The 17,762-nt window shown below is 39.8% G+C and overlaps 1 protein-coding gene across 3 annotated transcripts in view; it reads right to left on the reverse strand.

The window, feature by feature from the left end:
- The window catches only part of ARB2A (ARB2 cotranscriptional regulator A), a 651,099-nt gene that overhangs the window by 539,795 nt on the left and 93,542 nt on the right, over nt 1-17,762 (reverse strand). For all 3 annotated transcript variants that reach the window (XR_011023128.1, XM_068247503.1, XM_068247504.1), the window contains exons 3-4: nt 11,203-11,304; nt 7,818-7,918 (exon numbers count right to left, since the gene is read on the reverse strand). Coding sequence is in view for 2 of the 3 variants with exons in the window: in XM_068247503.1 (XP_068103604.1) it covers nt 7,818-7,918; nt 11,203-11,304 (203 nt within the window). In the remaining variant the exon portion in view is untranslated. The remainder of the gene's footprint in view (nt 1-7,817; nt 7,919-11,202; nt 11,305-17,762) is intronic.

A 17,762-nucleotide genomic window follows, 5' to 3' on the forward strand; every position in this document is an offset into this window, starting at 1 on the left:
TTGGCCATCTTGGATGTTTTGACTGAATGCTACTGTATTACCTCCACAGTGTGATTACTTCAGCTTCTCTTCTCTCTCCCCTCTAAATAGTATTAAACTAATGCTTTGCAGAGCTGAGGACAAATGTCTGTAAAAGGATCTATGCAGACTGAAGATAATAGTAGGATTTTGCCTCTAGTACTATCTTAAAGGGTCACTTAAGGCAAAAAAAAAAAAAAAATTACTCACCTGGGGCTTCTACCAGCCCCCTGCAGCTGTCCGGTGCCCACGCAGTCTCGCTCGGATCCTCCTGTCCCTGCCGGCAGCTACTTCTGGTGTCGGCGACAGGCCTGGGAACGAGAGTGATCCTTCGCGTTCCTGGCCACAATAGCAGTATAGAGGGCGCTATTGCGGCCAAGAACGCGAAGAATCACTCGCGTTCGCAGGCCTGTCACTGAAACTGGAAATAGCTGCCGGCGGGCACAGGAAAATCCGAGCGAGACTGCGTAGGCACGGAACAGCTGCAGGGGGCTGGTAGAAGCCCCAGGTGAGTTGAACTTTTTTTTTTTGCCTTCAGTGTCCCTTAAAGGAGGAAAACTGGGCAATTCAGCTTAATTCCTCACAGTCCCATAATTATAAGTTTAATTAACACATTAAAGAAATTATAGCAGTCACTAGAAAAATCCATCCATACTCTCCCCACTAGTGTCTGTGGAATTTAAATCTCCTGTGCCGCTTTGAGAATTACTATGAGCAGGAATTGCTGCCACAGAAAGAAGTTTGTCATGAGGTTGGCATCCTGAATTTTTCCATATTTGCATTGAGGTCATGCGCACCATTAACCCCTTTTTTTTTCCAAAGGATGTAAGACACCACATTTTATTGAGTCATGAGGCCTTAGAAATAAATGTTTGCAGATTACTAGTCTGAGCAACAGTATTAGGGAAAAGCAATGACAAAAAGCAAACCTGTGATTTTAAAAGGGAAACCGTTCAATATTTACTTCAGTAGAGGGAAGCCTCTTCCAATCCTTCTTGAGCCCACCAGTGGTCGCTGGACCCTCATGTTCTTTGCGGCCATGCTTCCGTGAACAAGCTCAGATGCACTGTGCAGGCACAGCGACAGCCGTGCTACTCTGCAGGACGTCTTGCACCTGCACAGTGCGGCTGTGCTCATACATGGAAGGGACAGCGGCCAAACAAACCTATTTGACAAGCCCTTGTTGAATAGGTGCATAGGGTCCCAGCGAACTACAAGCTTAAGGTGAATAAGGGAAGCCTCTGGAAAATTCCTCCACAGAGTTAGGTATCTAATTTTTTACAAAAAAAAACGTACTTCGGGTACACTTTATAGAGATTTCCAGTCATTTGAGAAGTATAAGTTAGGAATTCTAAGATCGGGAGGGTTTGCTTTCTTTATTCCAAGTATCTTTCTGTACGTTTTCAACCTCCAATAAAAAGTAGGATTGCAATCAATAGTATTGGACAAATCTAGTTTATAGTCAATGATTGTGAAATAGTTTAAAATTTGCAAAAGTCTGTCTCTCATCCATATTTAAAAAACCAACAGAAAAAAAAAAAACCTTTAGGTGTCCGGGATAGGTAATGGTCCAATGCAGCCAAGGTGAGAATTGGTTTTGATCCAATCACATGGTTTATACATTTGTATAAAAATGTGCATAATTCTAAATCAACCGATTTACATGTTATTGTCCATCCCTATTAGGTAATCTGTTAATTAGGATACGCCTTAAAAGCAAAAATGGTCTACACTTACAGCAAACCTGAACTAACATGACACGATGTAGTTAACAAGGGTATATATATTAATTGACCCACCTCAAATTTTTCCACTTTTTATTTTTCTGTATTTAAAGAGTTGAGAGAAAAGTCTTACCTGTATGCGGATGAGCAACCTGAAAGTTGACTTTAGCATGGCTCTTTGGAAAACAGTAAATAGATGCAAATTAATTTTATCTGGGTGAACAAACTCTGCTGATACCACAAGAGAGCTGAAACGATTCTAGGCTCTTTCATTCAGCAAAGCGCTAGTGCAGAATGCGATTTTGCAATATGATTTTTATCTGCGATTTTTCTGCAACTGACTTTACAATTGTTCTCTGGATTCTAGGAAACCCAGCATGCAGGAAGTTTGTGATCAGGTGAAATTGGATTGTGTTTAGATCACTGTGGTACAAAAAGGGTCAAATGCTTATTTTAAAGAGATCTTTTTTATTTTGCATGCGGTTAGAAACGGATTGCAAAATGCAACAAATAGTGTATGGTATAAAAGAGCGCTAAATGTATATTTCTTTTTGTTGTTAGCAGCTGAATGAACCAGATTATAGGTCACATGTAAACAGCTGCTGTGCACATGTATGTTCAAACTTAACCCTTTAAATTGAAAATAATGCTAAACTATAGGGAGATTCTACAGTCTATTGTCGCTACAGGTTACTTTAACCCATTATTATGGCAGAGTTCCTTTTTATATAGCTGGCAAATGGATGATATCAATGAAACAAAATGTTCTACTTGTATATATAGTAATTTTTAGATAACCACGCAATCATAAGATTTTCAAAAGTTACAGCATTCCTACTGCTAATCTAGACAATTGTAAAGAGGCGCCCTAATCGTAGATAAAAGCATCTAAAAACAGTTTAAAATTGACAAAAACGTGAGGTAGCTTACCTCAATGACGACAAATCTTTGTAATAAACAAAAGATTTATTATAGCACAGGCAACGCGTTTCGCGGGTCCAAGCCCGCTTCCTCAGGCCAATACAAGTGCCAAGCTAAATGGAATATTTAGCCAAGGGAGCCTCTGAGACTAAATATTCGATTGAGGTAAGCTACCTCACGTTTTTGTCAATTTTAAACTGTTTTTAGATGCTTTTATCTACGATTAGGGCGCCTCTTTACAATTGTCTAGTGCATCTTGTACCCCCATACGTGTCCCGTTTGAGGGGTGGAGACAGACCACGCGTGGTGTACACCACGGTGGACACCTGTCCCCCCTTTTTTATCCTAGGAGTGCGACCACATCCAGGTCTTCGGTGACCTCCCCGAGTGGAGTCGGGTTTATTGTCTCCACCTGCTTCCTGCGGTCGGTTGCCCCTCTGCAACCTACCTTTGTGAGTAGATCTTTACTTACTACAATTACTCGATTTTATTGACGTACTGCACCATTGGGCTCCCCGTTTTGTTTCCTGTGTCTTTTTTCAGAAGGTGTCCTGACACCCACTACCCACTTCTACTGCTAATCTGATCTACCACAGTGATCTGGAAGATGGTAGGGACTCAGGAACCCTGAAACCCCTTACTTGCCACCCTGCCCCTCAAAAAAGAAATAAAAATATGCAAAAATCATTGACACACAATGCATTTTTATTGTAAAGCCTGGTAAACACTTAATGATCAACTACCACCTACAGACAACATATTTTGAGAAAAAGTTAGCTTCTTCGCTGTATTTTAGCAATTTTATATACAGTTTATTAAATACTGTGAAGCCTAAACAACACAGACAACTAAGCTGCCTTCTAGATTGTTTTTTTTTTTTTTAGTTAAAGCCTTGAGAGTTACACAATCTGAATTGCTTCAAAGCATTCTAAAGCTTGGAGGGTGAGTGAGTCCAGGGAATGGAAAGGATTGGAAGAACTCTAGTAGAAGATGGGGGACGGTTTTGTTCCAAAGCAAAATAAAGAAGCACATCTTTCTACAGGGCACATATTAAAGTCATGCAATTCAAGGATAAAGATGAATCATTTTTGACTCTGGTGATTTTTCAGTGTACTGAAAGAGATCTACATGAAGAGCAAGCCTCCAGAAACTAGCCAGGGCAATAGGTCTCTCTTTTAGTAACGCTAGTTGGAGAACATCAGTATGTGTAATAAGGATCGGAATACAGAAGCTTCCTTACAAAGATTCTAGGGTTAACTATGAAAACACCTGAATTAACTGCTTCCTGTTAGCCCATAGGCGGCAGAAAGTGGCCGTGCGCACTCTTGAACGTGAGCACTCCCCTCCCCCCTCCCAGCGGCACCCACGGCTGCAGCCTGATTGTTTTCCCTTCAAAACAGATGGTTTTAAAATGTCTGTTTTGCACCAAAAAAGTGAACTCTAAAACGCAAGTTTTGCAGTAAAAGGTTAAACAGACATTAACTCTTAACACCACCTGATTTACCTATAAAATTCATCATGGTTAAATCTGAAAATGCTTAACAGAGACAGTTAAAGCGTAGGTGTATTTAAAATGTTTGTATTCATAGAAAGCATGCTCAAAAGAAAACAAGGCAGTAGGCCCCATTCACACTGTATGCGTTGCCGGCAGGATTTCGGCAACGCGTGCAGGAGGCCGACATGCACGGCAGACAGTGCATAGACTGCACTGTCTGATGTTCACACTGTGTGCATTCCGGACCATGCTGCACGCATTGTTTTACCAAAACGCGCGGCTGACCCATTCACTTTCAGTGAATGGGATCAGCCACGCAACACATAGAAACGCAGATGGCGTGCGTTCGTACGTGTTGCGTTCCGAATGCACGGCCATCTGCGTCTCATGATGTGAACGTGGCCTAAGATGACCATCCTTATGTCTCTGTTCCGCAAAAACATTTGACCATAAACCCAAGCAATTACTTTGGTACAAGTGAAGTGAAGAAATATCCGGTTTGTTTTATGGCGTTTTTTTGGTGGGGGGAGGGTGTTTGAAATGAGTAGTTTATATGAGGCATAGAGGGTCTTATCAATCAGAAACCAATTACTCAAGGTGCATAGAACAACATTATCAAAGTGTGGGGGTAAAGACCTAAAAGTGGTCTAAAACTCTGACATAACATTCAATAAAAAATGTGTTTTCCTACTTTTATTATACATACAGTTATCATATTTGCTTTTGTGCACAAGTAATATTGTCTGTCTACAAATTACAAGTTTCCAAAATGTAGTTTTTCTTGCCCTGAAAACTGTAATTGCATTTTAATCCAACTGCTTTTTATTATATATTACAATTTTCTAAGGAGTTGTTCTGAGCTCTGTGTGTGCCTGAAGCAGAGATAGCTTCTCAGAAAGTGTGTTTTACTTGTTACACACATGTATCAACATTGGAATGTAAACAAAGATACTGTTATCTCCAGTTTGGATGTGGATTTGAAGCTGAATAGCAGGACAAAGTGCTTTGTATAACCATTTCAATGATGTTCTACTAAAAAAAATGTCTGGGATAGTAGCTTTAAAGCTGTGAGGAATCTTTTAGAGCAAAGTAGAAATGCTGGCTTTCAGACCACTTTAAAACTGGATTGACTGAATGACAATGATGAATGGTGATAACATTTTCCATCCTATTCATGGATGACTATATAACTATTTATTTGTTTTATTTATTTTAGTACTTATATAGCACCGACATTTTACGCAGTGCTGAACAGAGTATATATTGCCTTGTCACTTAACTGTCCCTCAGAGGGGCTCACAATCTAATCCCTTCCATAGTCATAGGTCTATGTATGTATCATAGTCTAGGGCCAATTTAGGGGAAGCCAATTAACTTATGTTTTTGGGAAGTGGGAGGAAACCCACACAGACACGGGGAGAACATACAAACTCCTTGCAGATGTTGACCTGGCTGGGATTCGAACCAGGGACCCAGCATTGCAAAATGAGAGTGCTAACCACTACACCACCATGCTGCTTTACTCCAGCTAAATACAGTACAAACTGACTTGATCAACACTCCCAGCACCCCCCACCCAGTATAGATAGTTAATGAGATACTAATAATTTTAGTGTATGATGCTTGGAATTAGGCCAGTCACAACTGAAGCAAGTGCAAATCCCTGTCCATTTGATGCATAAAATACAATCCATACATGTGTTTTCTATGTGCTTCATCTGATATTAGTTATCTGACCTAATCTTTTTGATACAGCTTTGATTTTGGCTCACATGTCATCCACATGCCTGATCGAATGCATAGATGTGTTTCCAGGCTTGCTGCCTAGCTGTAATACTGGACTCAAGTATCTCATACAAACCACACATTGACAAACTATCCTCTTGATGTCTTCACTTAAAGGAGAACTGTAGTAAGAGATATATGGAGGCTGCCATTTTTATTTCCTTTTAAGCAATACCAGTTCCCTGGCAGCCTCGCTGGTCTATTTGGCTGAATACATGTCTGAATCACACCACAAACAAGCATGCAGCTAATCTTGTCATATCTGTCAAATTTGTCAGAAACACCTGATCTGCTGCATGCTTGTTCAGGGGCTATGGCTGAAAGTAGTAGAGGTAGATGATCAGCAGGATAGCCAGGCAACTGGTATTGCTTAAAAGGAAATAAATATGGCAGCCTCCATATACCTCTCACTACAGTTCTCCTTTAAAAAACATCTCCCACATCTGTCCTTTTCTCAAACAGGACACTACCAAACTTTTTGTGCATGCCCTTATTTCATGACTAGACTATTACAACTCTTTGCTCTGCGGCCTCCCGGCCAACCGTTTAGCCCCACTACAGTCCATCATAAACTCTACTGCACGACTCATCCACCTCTCTTCCCGCTTCTCCAGCCCTATCCCCGTCAGTCCCTTCCCTGTCTGCCAGTTACACAAAGGATACAATTCAAAATCCTGACACTCGCGTACAAAGCTCTTTACAACCAGGCCTCTTCTTATTTAAAAAACCTTATTTACCATCCTACACACAATCTCCGCTCTACTAACAATATTCTCCTTTCTAACTCTCTGGTCACCTATTTTCACCCTCACAAGACTGCATTCCATCCTCTCCCCTCCACTGAAACACTCTCCCTCAACACATCCGCCACTCACCCACACTTACTCTCTTTAGGCACAACATGAAAACTCACCTCTTCAGGCAAGCATACTCTCATACCTTTGGCCACTGACCATCATATTTTTACTATCTCTTACACAGCTTGCCTTCACCTGTTATCCTATCCCTCAAACCTTTAGACTCTAAGGCCTTTTAGCCAGAGCTCTCTTCCCCTTCTGTCTCTCAATGCTGTGTATTATGCACACATATCTTCCGCCAGGTGTAAAAATCTGTAGTTGATTTGTTCATTGCAGCAGTAATACACCATTATCTTGTATTGTGAACTGCTGAACTGTTTTTTTTTTTTGTATTGTTATACCCTATATTCGGCTATATAGCACCACAGATGTTGCCGGTGCTATATAAATCAATCATAATTTCCATGGATTTGTTACAAACTCCTGTTTCCACCACCGTGCACAGTTTTGCTACAGTGAGACACAGGTCATCACATGTCAGTGTTGTGTTTCGTTTGCAGAAAGAATTCTTAGACTCAACTTTAATTGAGACCTTTGAAAAATGCAGGTCACTACATACACCAGTAAACCTATTCGTTCATTTTCGGTTTGTAGGAGGAAACCTGTAAGCATGGGGAGAACATGCCACCTCCATGCAATGTTCCAGCTAGAACCTCTAGCTTTTCACAAAAAGGAGTGACATTTAGGTAGGGCCATCATTTTAAATGCTGCATTTTTAACAGGATAGTGAATGCATTTTAATGTTAAAGATAGAAAACCTGAAGTGACACATGGAGAAAAATGCATGAGTAAACAACTGCACACTGGAAGCGTGAAGAAGCCCTTAGTCCTCATATTGCCAGTTCTGGGAATGCTACACAAAAGCATTTCAGTTTCATGGCAATGAAGGTGGATGGCAAACATAAAAAACACACAAAACTACAGGACTTTCCCATGTACTTTTAAAAATGATAGTGGAAATATCTAAACTAACAAAATTAGAACAATTAATGAATGTGATGAACATTAAAGATTTACCTCTCCTAGAGCTTCATACCGCTTCTGATTCCATCTATGTAAATCTTCTCGAAAGTTAAAAACAAAAGGTTCTCCAGTTTTTATATGTCGCAATTGTCCTTCTGTAAGAGAAAACGTAGGACTAACTAAAAAATAAACAGGTTTTAATAAACTTTCATCATTTTAGAAATGCCTTGATGGTTATTCTCAATACAGGTAGTCCCCGGTTAACGAAGGAGATAGGGGGTGTAGGTTCGTTCTTAACTTGAATCTGTTCTTAAGTTGGAGTACTGTGCCATCTCTGTCCCCTATACCTCCTTTGTGCCCCAGTGTCTCTGGTGTCCCCATCTGTGTCACATCTGCACTCTGTACCTGCTTATACAAGTTTAGGGCTCTTTCACACTTGGACTCTTTCAAACGCAACGTTTGATGCAACATTAAGGTCGCATAACGCGCCCTAACGCAACGCATGTATGCTTTGAAGTTGGACGTTACATTGCACTGCGTTCTGCGTCTCTTGATGCATACTTTTTGATGCATACTGATGGAACGAAAACGGTGCATGCGGCACATTTTAAAAAAAAAATACATTACTGAGCATGTGCAAACATTCTTACGCAGCGAAATACGAGTATAATGCACAGCATGCTGCACTTTAATTTAACATGCTGCGTTATACTCCAACGCAACGTGGGCACTGTGAACAGCCCATTGATTTATCATTGCTGTGAGTCAGGCTGCTTTTACACGCGGCTGTAACATCCCACTGTGAAAGCAGCCTTAGCCATTTTTTCTTAGAATCTTTTAAAATCAATTTTCTCAAAAACTACAAGTCCAATTTGAAAAATTTTTTTGGCTTGTTCACATGGAAACACAGAATCTATCCCGTTCGTATCGGCGGGTCGTTCATAAGTCGGGCGTTCGTAAGTCGGGGACTACCTGTGCAGTAGAGTCTCGATTATCTGGCACCGATGGAGATTGACTGATGCCGGATAAGTGTGCTTTCTGGTTGCTTCAGACCCAATGTTACAAATGGGCCTAGCTAATACTGTTGAACATCATGTAGCTAATACTGTACTTTACCCCCCACTCTATGCATACCATGAACTATGAAATATTAAAGTACAGTAATTAAAAGTATGGGGGAGCTGTGGAACCCAGTCTTCAAGGTCAGCACAGTCAAAAACACCCTAAAAAAAAATAAAAAAAAAAAAATAAATCGCCTTTACCACTGAGTATGGTGATTTGTGATGGTTAGTGGAGACTGCTGGTTAGTTGAAACTGCTGGTCAGTTGAGACTGCTGGTTAACCAGGACTCTATATCTTATGCCACCTCTAACACTAAACATTGAAATGTTAAAAATAATACAATGTTTTATTGAGTAATACAAAAGACATGAGTAAAGACTGACAAAATTGACAAAGCATCTACTGTATGTATGACTGTATGAATAGAATCACAAGTAAATAAAGGCAATAATTATTCATGAAGCATGGACAATTTGTGATCACCTTTACCAGAAAACCTATTTTTATTAGGATAGAATGAGGGAAGGACTTCCAACAACAACACAATATGCTCCTTGGATTACAAAGATACCATTAACCAATACTAATGATTTAATGCACAGCCAAAGTCCGCCAGGAGAAAAGCATGATATAAATGTTATTTGTCTTGTCTTGTCTAATTTTTCTCTTGACAACTGTTGAACACGAAAGGCAAGGCCATGCCTGCCTACATATCCTTAAGCAGTGGCTGGATGGTGTAATGGTTAAGGGCTCTGCCTCTGACACAGGAGACCAAAGTTCGAATCTCGGCTCTGTCTGCTCAGTAAGCCAGCACCTATTCAGTAGGAGACCTTAGGCAAGTCTTCCCAACACTGCTACTGCCTATAAAGCGTGCCCTAGTGGCTGCAGCTCTGGCGCTTTGAGTTCGCCAGGTGAAAAGCACGATATAAATGTTATTTTTCTTGTCTAATTTTTCTTTTGGATTGAGCATAAATTGTACATGCTAGGCTAGCTTCAGCTAGAAGTGTTGGTGGTATAATGGATATGTTAGTTACCTACCATACACTGAGACCTGGGTTCAATCCCCAGCCACGGTATGTAAGCTGGCTTTTGAAATACTGGAAATCCCCGGCAGATGAGACCCTCCTCCATCCGGTAGGAGGGAATAGGTAGAAGGGTAGGAGGGTGGAGGGAGGAGGGAGCTCCAGGGATTAGAACTCTTGAAACATGTTTTCTATCATTTTTTTAGCCAGTAGAAATTTTTGTAAATTTTGAAGTTCGCATCACCGTTGAAGTCTATTGCGGTTCGCAAACTTTTTCGAAAATCGGAGGTTCGCGACATCACTGGCAGAGAACTGGTGCACGATAATGGCACTCAGCTAAGAGATTTCCGGGCATGCCGCTATCCTAAAGCCGATTTTAAATTTGGCAAAGACACTTAGCTATGATATACCAAGTGTTTGCAGCAGCGGTACAAGCAGCAGGGATAGGGGACATAGGCTTGGCTATCATGTAGCTCAATGCAGCCAAATTGAAATGTGGTGCATAAGTCGTATGTATTACAGTTGATTGCTTGCAGCAGCGGTAGGCTCTGCTACCAGGTAGCTCAATGCAGCCAAAATTTAAATTTGGCACCAGTGAGCAGCGATGTACATGGCAGGGATGTGCTTTCTTTAGCATTAGGTGTAATGACAAGGGGGGAGGTTAGTGTATGAAGAGGGGGGGAAGGTTAGTGTATGATGAACAGAGGGGGAAGGTTAGTGTATCATGAAGAGAGGGGGAAGGTTAGTATATGATGAAGAGAGGGGGAATGTTAGTGTATAAAAAAAGAGAGGGGGGGGGGGGTCAGTGTAAAGGGAAGAGAAGGGAAAGGTTAGTGTATGGATAATCGAGGGGGGGAGGTTAGTGTATGGAGAAGAGAGCGGGGGAGGTCAGTGTTAGGAGAAGCGAGGGGGAAGGAATGGCACTGCACATGCCCAGAAAGCTCTTGGCAGTGGAAGTGCAATCGCGTGAGGTGCAAGTTCATGTGCAGACACTATCAACCCACTACCTGGCTGACAGCGGGATCATGAAACACAGCAGACTTGTGGAGAGGGACAGTCCCCAGTAAAGCTGCATAGATTTTCTTTACCTCGGAAATCCTTTAACAATGGAATCCCTTGCACCCCATTGCAACTGATGAGTTGTGAAGTGTTCAAAGACTTTGAATCTCACGGCTGTACAATGAGCAAAACCATGTCCGTTACAATGCAAGGGGTTATTGCATGGCAGTTCTACTTAGTCAAAACTTTGGGTGACATACACGATCATTAATTAGATCACTCTATCTATGCCTCTATCCTGATGGTCTTAAACACAAATCAAGCTGCAGGAAAAACAAAAAAACACAATAACTTACTTTCATTAAATGCATATTCAAAGCCTTCCAGCGTGTCTGGAAATTCAAGGGGTGGCTCATCTTTTTTCATTAATTCATCCAAATCTATTCTGGAAAGCAGATCTAAATGGAAATGAACATTGTGCATAAGTTACAATTGCATTGCATCTTTTAACTGTAATCCCACAGGTTTTGCTGATATTAATGCTCCTCCATCAGGGCACTTGGAAAAAAACAAAAACAAGCAAATTTCCATGGAAGGCAACCATTGCTGCTTGTTAGAAATGTGGTTTCCCAGCTGAGTTACTGAAGACGTGCAAGGCCCCAACAAGGAGGTCTCCCTACTAATCAAAGACAATGACTTGACACATCATGTACGGTACATTTCACTTAAAGCGGACCTGAACTCTCGCACAGGACAGAAATAAAAACACGGGGCTATGCAGGGCTGTGGTGTCGAAGCAATTATTGGGTACCTGGAGTTGGGAAAAATGCACTGACTCCTAATGAATTGAAAGAGAACTTGAAGCGAGGAAAATGATTTAAAATAAACACATGACGTAGCTGCAAATGTATATTACATACTAACCTCACCGTCCGTTCCTCTCAGAGGCTCACCATTTTCTTCTTACAGTGATCCCTTCCAGTTCTGACAACATTTTGTCAGAACTGAAATATACCAGTTGCTGTCAGTTGTATATCAGCAGCTGTCAGTTACAACTGAATGTGTAAGGTACAGTCAATGTTTCCGAATGGCTCAAGTGTGTGATATTACAGTTTAACAGTGTGCTGGCCAGGAAGCTGTTATGATGGGGTAATGGCCATTTTAAAATGGAGGACAGAGAATTCCACTGATTACAGTGGACAAATGGGATGCAGGAGAGGAGAAAGAGATTGAGTAGTAGACGACACAGGAGGTAGGTATGGCCTGTGTATGGTTATTCTAACTTTTTAATTTCAGTTCAGTTTCTCTTTTGAGCCCCATCTACACGATACGATTCTTTGTGCGATTCAATTACGATTCTATTTACGATCCGATTAAATCTGACATGTCCGATCGGGATTTGATTCAATTTGCCATTGTTTTGCAATGGCAAATCGAATCCTGATCGGACATGTCGGATTTAATCGGATCATAAATAGAGTCGTAATCGAATCGCACAAAGAATAGTATCATGTAGATGGGGCTTAAACCATTTTTAAAAGAAAAGATATGATAAAATGTTCTATTTCTCAGAGAATACTCATCAGAAATAACAAATATACAGTAATAGCCGTGCTTAGTAGACAAAAATTAAATAAACCAATAAAAAAATAATATTAATCAATGCAATAAAGCAGTCACCATATTTTTTTAAGTCAGATACACATACCTGATTGTGACTGTATAATCACATAGAAATTATATATATATATATATATATATATATATATATATAGATAGATAGATAGATAGATAGATAGATAGATATAGATAGATATATAGATATATATATATATTTAGATATATATATATATATATTTAGATATATATATATATATATATATATATATATATATATATATATATATATATATTTAGATATATATATATATATATTTATATATATATTTAGATATATATATATATATATATATATATATATATATATATATATATATATATATATATATATATATATATATATATATATATATATATATATATATATATATATATGGAGATATATATATATATATATATATATATATATATATAGATATATATATATGGAGATATATATATATATATATATATATAGATATATATAGATATATATATATATATATATATAGATATATAGATATATATATATATATATATATATATATATATATATATATATATATATATATATAGATAGATATATAGAGATAGATAGATAGATATATATATATATATATATATATATATATATATATATAGATAGATAGATTTATTAATATTAAATAATGTCTCTGCTGATATATGTTATGTTGTGTCACTAGTAGGGATGGTCAATGAGATGCAAATAATTCTGCATTGATGCAGGATTATGCAAATGTATGTAATCCCTTTGCTCATGAAATCAATTTTATATGTTGTTACAATTGGGTTTGGTGACTACGAATTAAGTTACACAGTAGCACATATGCTATTGTGAACCCATTGAGAATGTTGTGCACATTTAATGCAGAGGTGTTGTCTATTACCCATAAACCTGGTTCAGATTGTGCATAAATAATGTGTAATAGAGGAAGAATCTCCTTATTCCCCTGCAGAGCACCTGCACATCACTCTTACATGTACCCACAGTCACATTGCCTAGGGCCTGATCAATGTACTTTGTTCCTGTCCGGACTAGTTTTAAATTCTATTAAACAGCTACTCTACAGCAATATCTTAAGTTTAGTTAAAATGCATCTCTGGTGTACATAAACCCCCCCCCCCCCCAAAAAAAAAACAACAGAAGTACACTATTCCTTGAAATTTAGAGTGTCCCAACACACTGTCTGTTTAATAATATTCACTGGAACCCTGTGTCAGCAGGGTTCAGGTGCATTTATCTGTTCCCTTGCAGAAAATGGCCCTGGCCCTTTCTACAGTGGGATGCGAAAGTTTGGGCAACCTTGTTAATCGTCATGATTTTCCTATTTAAAATGTTGGTTGTTACGATAAAAAATGTCAGTTAAATATACCATATAGTAGATACACACAGTGATATTTGAAAAGTGAAATGAAGTTTAGTGGATTTACAGAAAGTGTGCAATCATTGTTTAAACAAAATTAGGCAGGTGCATACATTTGGGCACCACAAAAAAGAAATGAAATCAAGATTTAGTAGATCCTCCTTTTGCAGAAATTATAGCCTCTAAACGCTTCCTGTAGGTTCCAATGAGAGTCTGGATTCTGGTTGAAGGTATTTTGGACCATTCCTCTTTACAAAAAAAGCTCTAGTTCATTCAGGTTTGATGGCTTCCGAGCATGGACAGCTCTCTAACTCACACCACAGATTTTCAATTATATTCAGGTCTGGGGACTGAGATGGCCATTCCAGAACATTGTACTGGTTTCTCTGCATAAATGCCTTAGTGAATTTTGAGCAGTGTTTAGGGTCGTTGTCTTGTTGAAAGATCCAGCCCCGGCTCAGCTTCAACTTTGTCACCGATTCCTGGACATTGGTCTCCAGAATCTGCTGATACTGAGTGTAATCCATGCGTCCCTCAACTTTGACAAGATCCCCAGTCCCTGCACTGGCCACACAGCCCCAAATCATGATGGAACCACCACCATATTTTACTGTAGGTAGCAGGTGGTTTTTCTTGGAATGCTGTGTTCTTTTTCCCCCATGTATAACGCCCATTGTTATGCCCAAATAACTCCATTTTAGTTTCATAAGTCCACAACACCTTATTCCAAAATAAAGCTGGCTTGTCCAAATGTGCTTTAGCATACCTCAAGCGGCTGCTTGTATTGTGGGCGGAAAAAAGGCTTCCTCTGCACAACTCTCGCATACAGCAGCTCCTTGTGTAAAGTGCGCCGAATTATTGAACGATGCACAGTGACTCCATCTGCAGCAAGATTATGTTGTAGGTCTTTGGTCCTGGTCTGTGGGTTGACTGACTGTTCTTACCATTCATCACTTCTGTATATCAGAGATTTTTCTTGGTCTGCCACTTCAAGCCTTAACTTTAACTGAGCCTGGGGTCTTTCATTTCCTCAATATGTTCGTAACTGTGGAAACAGATAGCTGTAATCTCTAAGACAGCTTTCTGTATCCTTCCCCTAAACCATGATGGGGAACAATCTTTGTCTTCAGGTCATTTGAGAGTTGTTTTGAGACCCCCATGTTGCTACTCTTCAGAGAAAATTAAAAGAGGGAAACTTACAATTGACCCCCTTAAATACTCTCTCATAATTGGATTCACCTGTGTATGTAAGTCAGGGGTCACTGAGCTTACCAAGCCAATTTGAGTTCCAATAATTTGTTCTAAAGGTTTTGGAATCAATAAAATGACAACAGTGTCCACATTTATGCACCTGCCTAATGTTTAAACAATTATTGCACACTTTCGGTTAATCCAATAAACTTAATTTCACTTCTCCAATATTACTGTGTGTGTCTCCTATATTTTTAACAGAGATTTTTTTATCATAACAACCAACAATTTATACAGGAAAATCATGACAATTAGCAAAGTTGCCCAAACTTTTGCATCCCACTCTATATCAGATATAGAAAAGTTAGGGGCCTTTTTCTGCAAGGTGGCCGGGCTACACACTGGAACTCAGCAGATCTTGGGCTCCGGTGAATCTTCTTATACAGGCAACATATTGGGGTGTACAAATTGACAATGGCCTCAATTCACTAAGCTTATCTCCAGTCTTTAATTAGGTTTCTGAGCTGTTTCTAGTGTTATCACCATGGTGATAAGGCACGTAGTATTCACTAAACAATTTACCTCAGGCAAACCTAAAGGTTCATACACACCTACCCCCTATCTGCCAAACTTGTCTGTTAAGCCCCATTCACTCGGTCAACAGCGGTCTTTTATGCAGCACAATTGTCAAAATGCTTTTGTTGTGAAACAAGTTAAACAACTAAAAAAAAAAATCTTTTGCCATTTTTCAAAAAGCTGATAAGACTGATAAGAAGTCAATCCAAAGGTTCATACACACCTACCAACTATCTGTCCAACTATCTACCAAACTTGTCTGTTAAGCCCCATACAACTTTTGTTGTGAAACAAGTTGAAGCAACAACAAAAACAATGAGTCTTTTGCTATTGTTCAAACAGCTTATAAGACTGATGGATTGACTTCTTATCAGTCTTATCAGCTTTTTGAACAACAGCAAAATACCTTTTTAGTTGTTTCACAACAAAAGCTGTTTGACAATTGTGCTGCATAAAAGACCGCTGTTAAGCGTGTGAATGGGGCTTAACAGACAAGTTTGGCAGATAGTTGGTAGGTGTGTATGAACCTCAACAGTTGAATTGACTTATCAGTCTTATCAGCTGTTTGAACAACAGCAAAATATTTTTATTTATTTTTTTAGTTGTTTCACAACAAAAGTTGTATGGGGCTTAACAGACAAGTTTGGTAGATAGTTGGTCAGATAGTTGGTAAGTGTGTATGAACCTTTAAAGAGACTCTGAAGCGAGAATAAATCTTGCTTCAGAGCTCATACTTAGCAGGGGCATGTGTGCCCCTGCTAAACCGCCGCTATCGCGCCGCTAAACGGGGGTCCCTTCACCCCCAAACCCACCCCCGCAAGACTTGGTCATAGTCTTGGTCGTAAATCTTGTCTTCCTGGAGGCAGGGCTAACGGCTGCAGCCCTGCCTCCAGTCGCGTCTATCGGACGCGCATCGCCGCCTCTCCCCCGCCCCTCTCAGTGAAGGAAGACTGAGAGGGGTGGGGGAGAGGCGGAGACATGCGTCTGACAGACGCGCGTGGGGCAGGGCTGAGGCGGTTAGCCCTGCCCCATTGCGGAAGTGCTCCCCCGCTTTACGGAGGGGATTTGGGGGTGAAGGGACCCCCATTAAGCCGCGTGATATCGGCGTTTTAGCAGGGGCACACATGCCCCTGCTATCTAGGAGGTCTGAAGCGAGATTTATTCTCGCTTCAGACTCTCTTTAAGTTAACTCTTCCATCTTTAAGTTAAGGAGAGATCTCTAAAAACGTTTCAATCATTAAAATAACTACAGCAAGACAGGCTGTTAATTAACTGCATGTGAAAATAACTACAGAGGAGGTAACTTAAGGACTGATGTGATAAGATAACTCTCTCACTGTGAAAATGTATCTCTACACCTTAATAAGGCAAGCTTCTTTAGTGAATTAACACTGAAAATACGGATCGATGTGTGGTGCTAAGTTTTCTCTTGCCTTATCACCTGCATGGTCTTCGTGAATTGAGGCCTATGACAGACAAGGATGGCCAGGAGCTTTTTGTTCCCAAAAGGAGATGCCACCTTAATACATACAGTGGAGGAAATAATTATTTGACCCCTCACTGATTTTGTAAGTTTGTCCAATGACAAAGAAATGAAAAAGGTCTCAGAACAGTATCATTTCAATGGTAGGTTTATTTTAACAGTGGCAGATAGCACATCAAAAGGAAAATCGAAAAAATAACCTTAAATAAAAGATAGCAACTGATTTGCATTTCATTGGAGTGAAATAAGTTTTTGAACCCTCTAACAATAAAAGACGTAATACTTAGTGTTTTGCAAGCAAACTCTGTGCTTGCAAACCCTTGTTTGCAAGCACAGAGTTCAAACGTTTCTTGTAATTGATGACCAAGTTTGCACACATTTTAGGAGGAATGTTGGTCCACTCCTCTTTGCAGATCATCTCTAAATCCCTAAGGTTTCGAGGCTGTCGCTGTGCAACTCTGAGCTTGAGCTCCCTTCATAGGTTTTCTATTGGATTAAGGTCCGGAGACTGACTAGGCCACTCCGTGACCTTAATGTGCTTCTTCTTGAGCCACTCCTTTGTTGCCTTTGCTGTATGTTTTGGGTCATTGTCGTGCTGGAACACCCATCCACGACCCATTTT

The sequence above is a fragment of the Hyperolius riggenbachi genome, chromosome 1 (genome assembly GCF_040937935.1).
Source record: "Hyperolius riggenbachi isolate aHypRig1 chromosome 1, aHypRig1.pri, whole genome shotgun sequence".
In the NCBI taxonomy this organism is placed as follows: Eukaryota; Metazoa; Chordata; class Amphibia; order Anura; family Hyperoliidae; genus Hyperolius; species Hyperolius riggenbachi.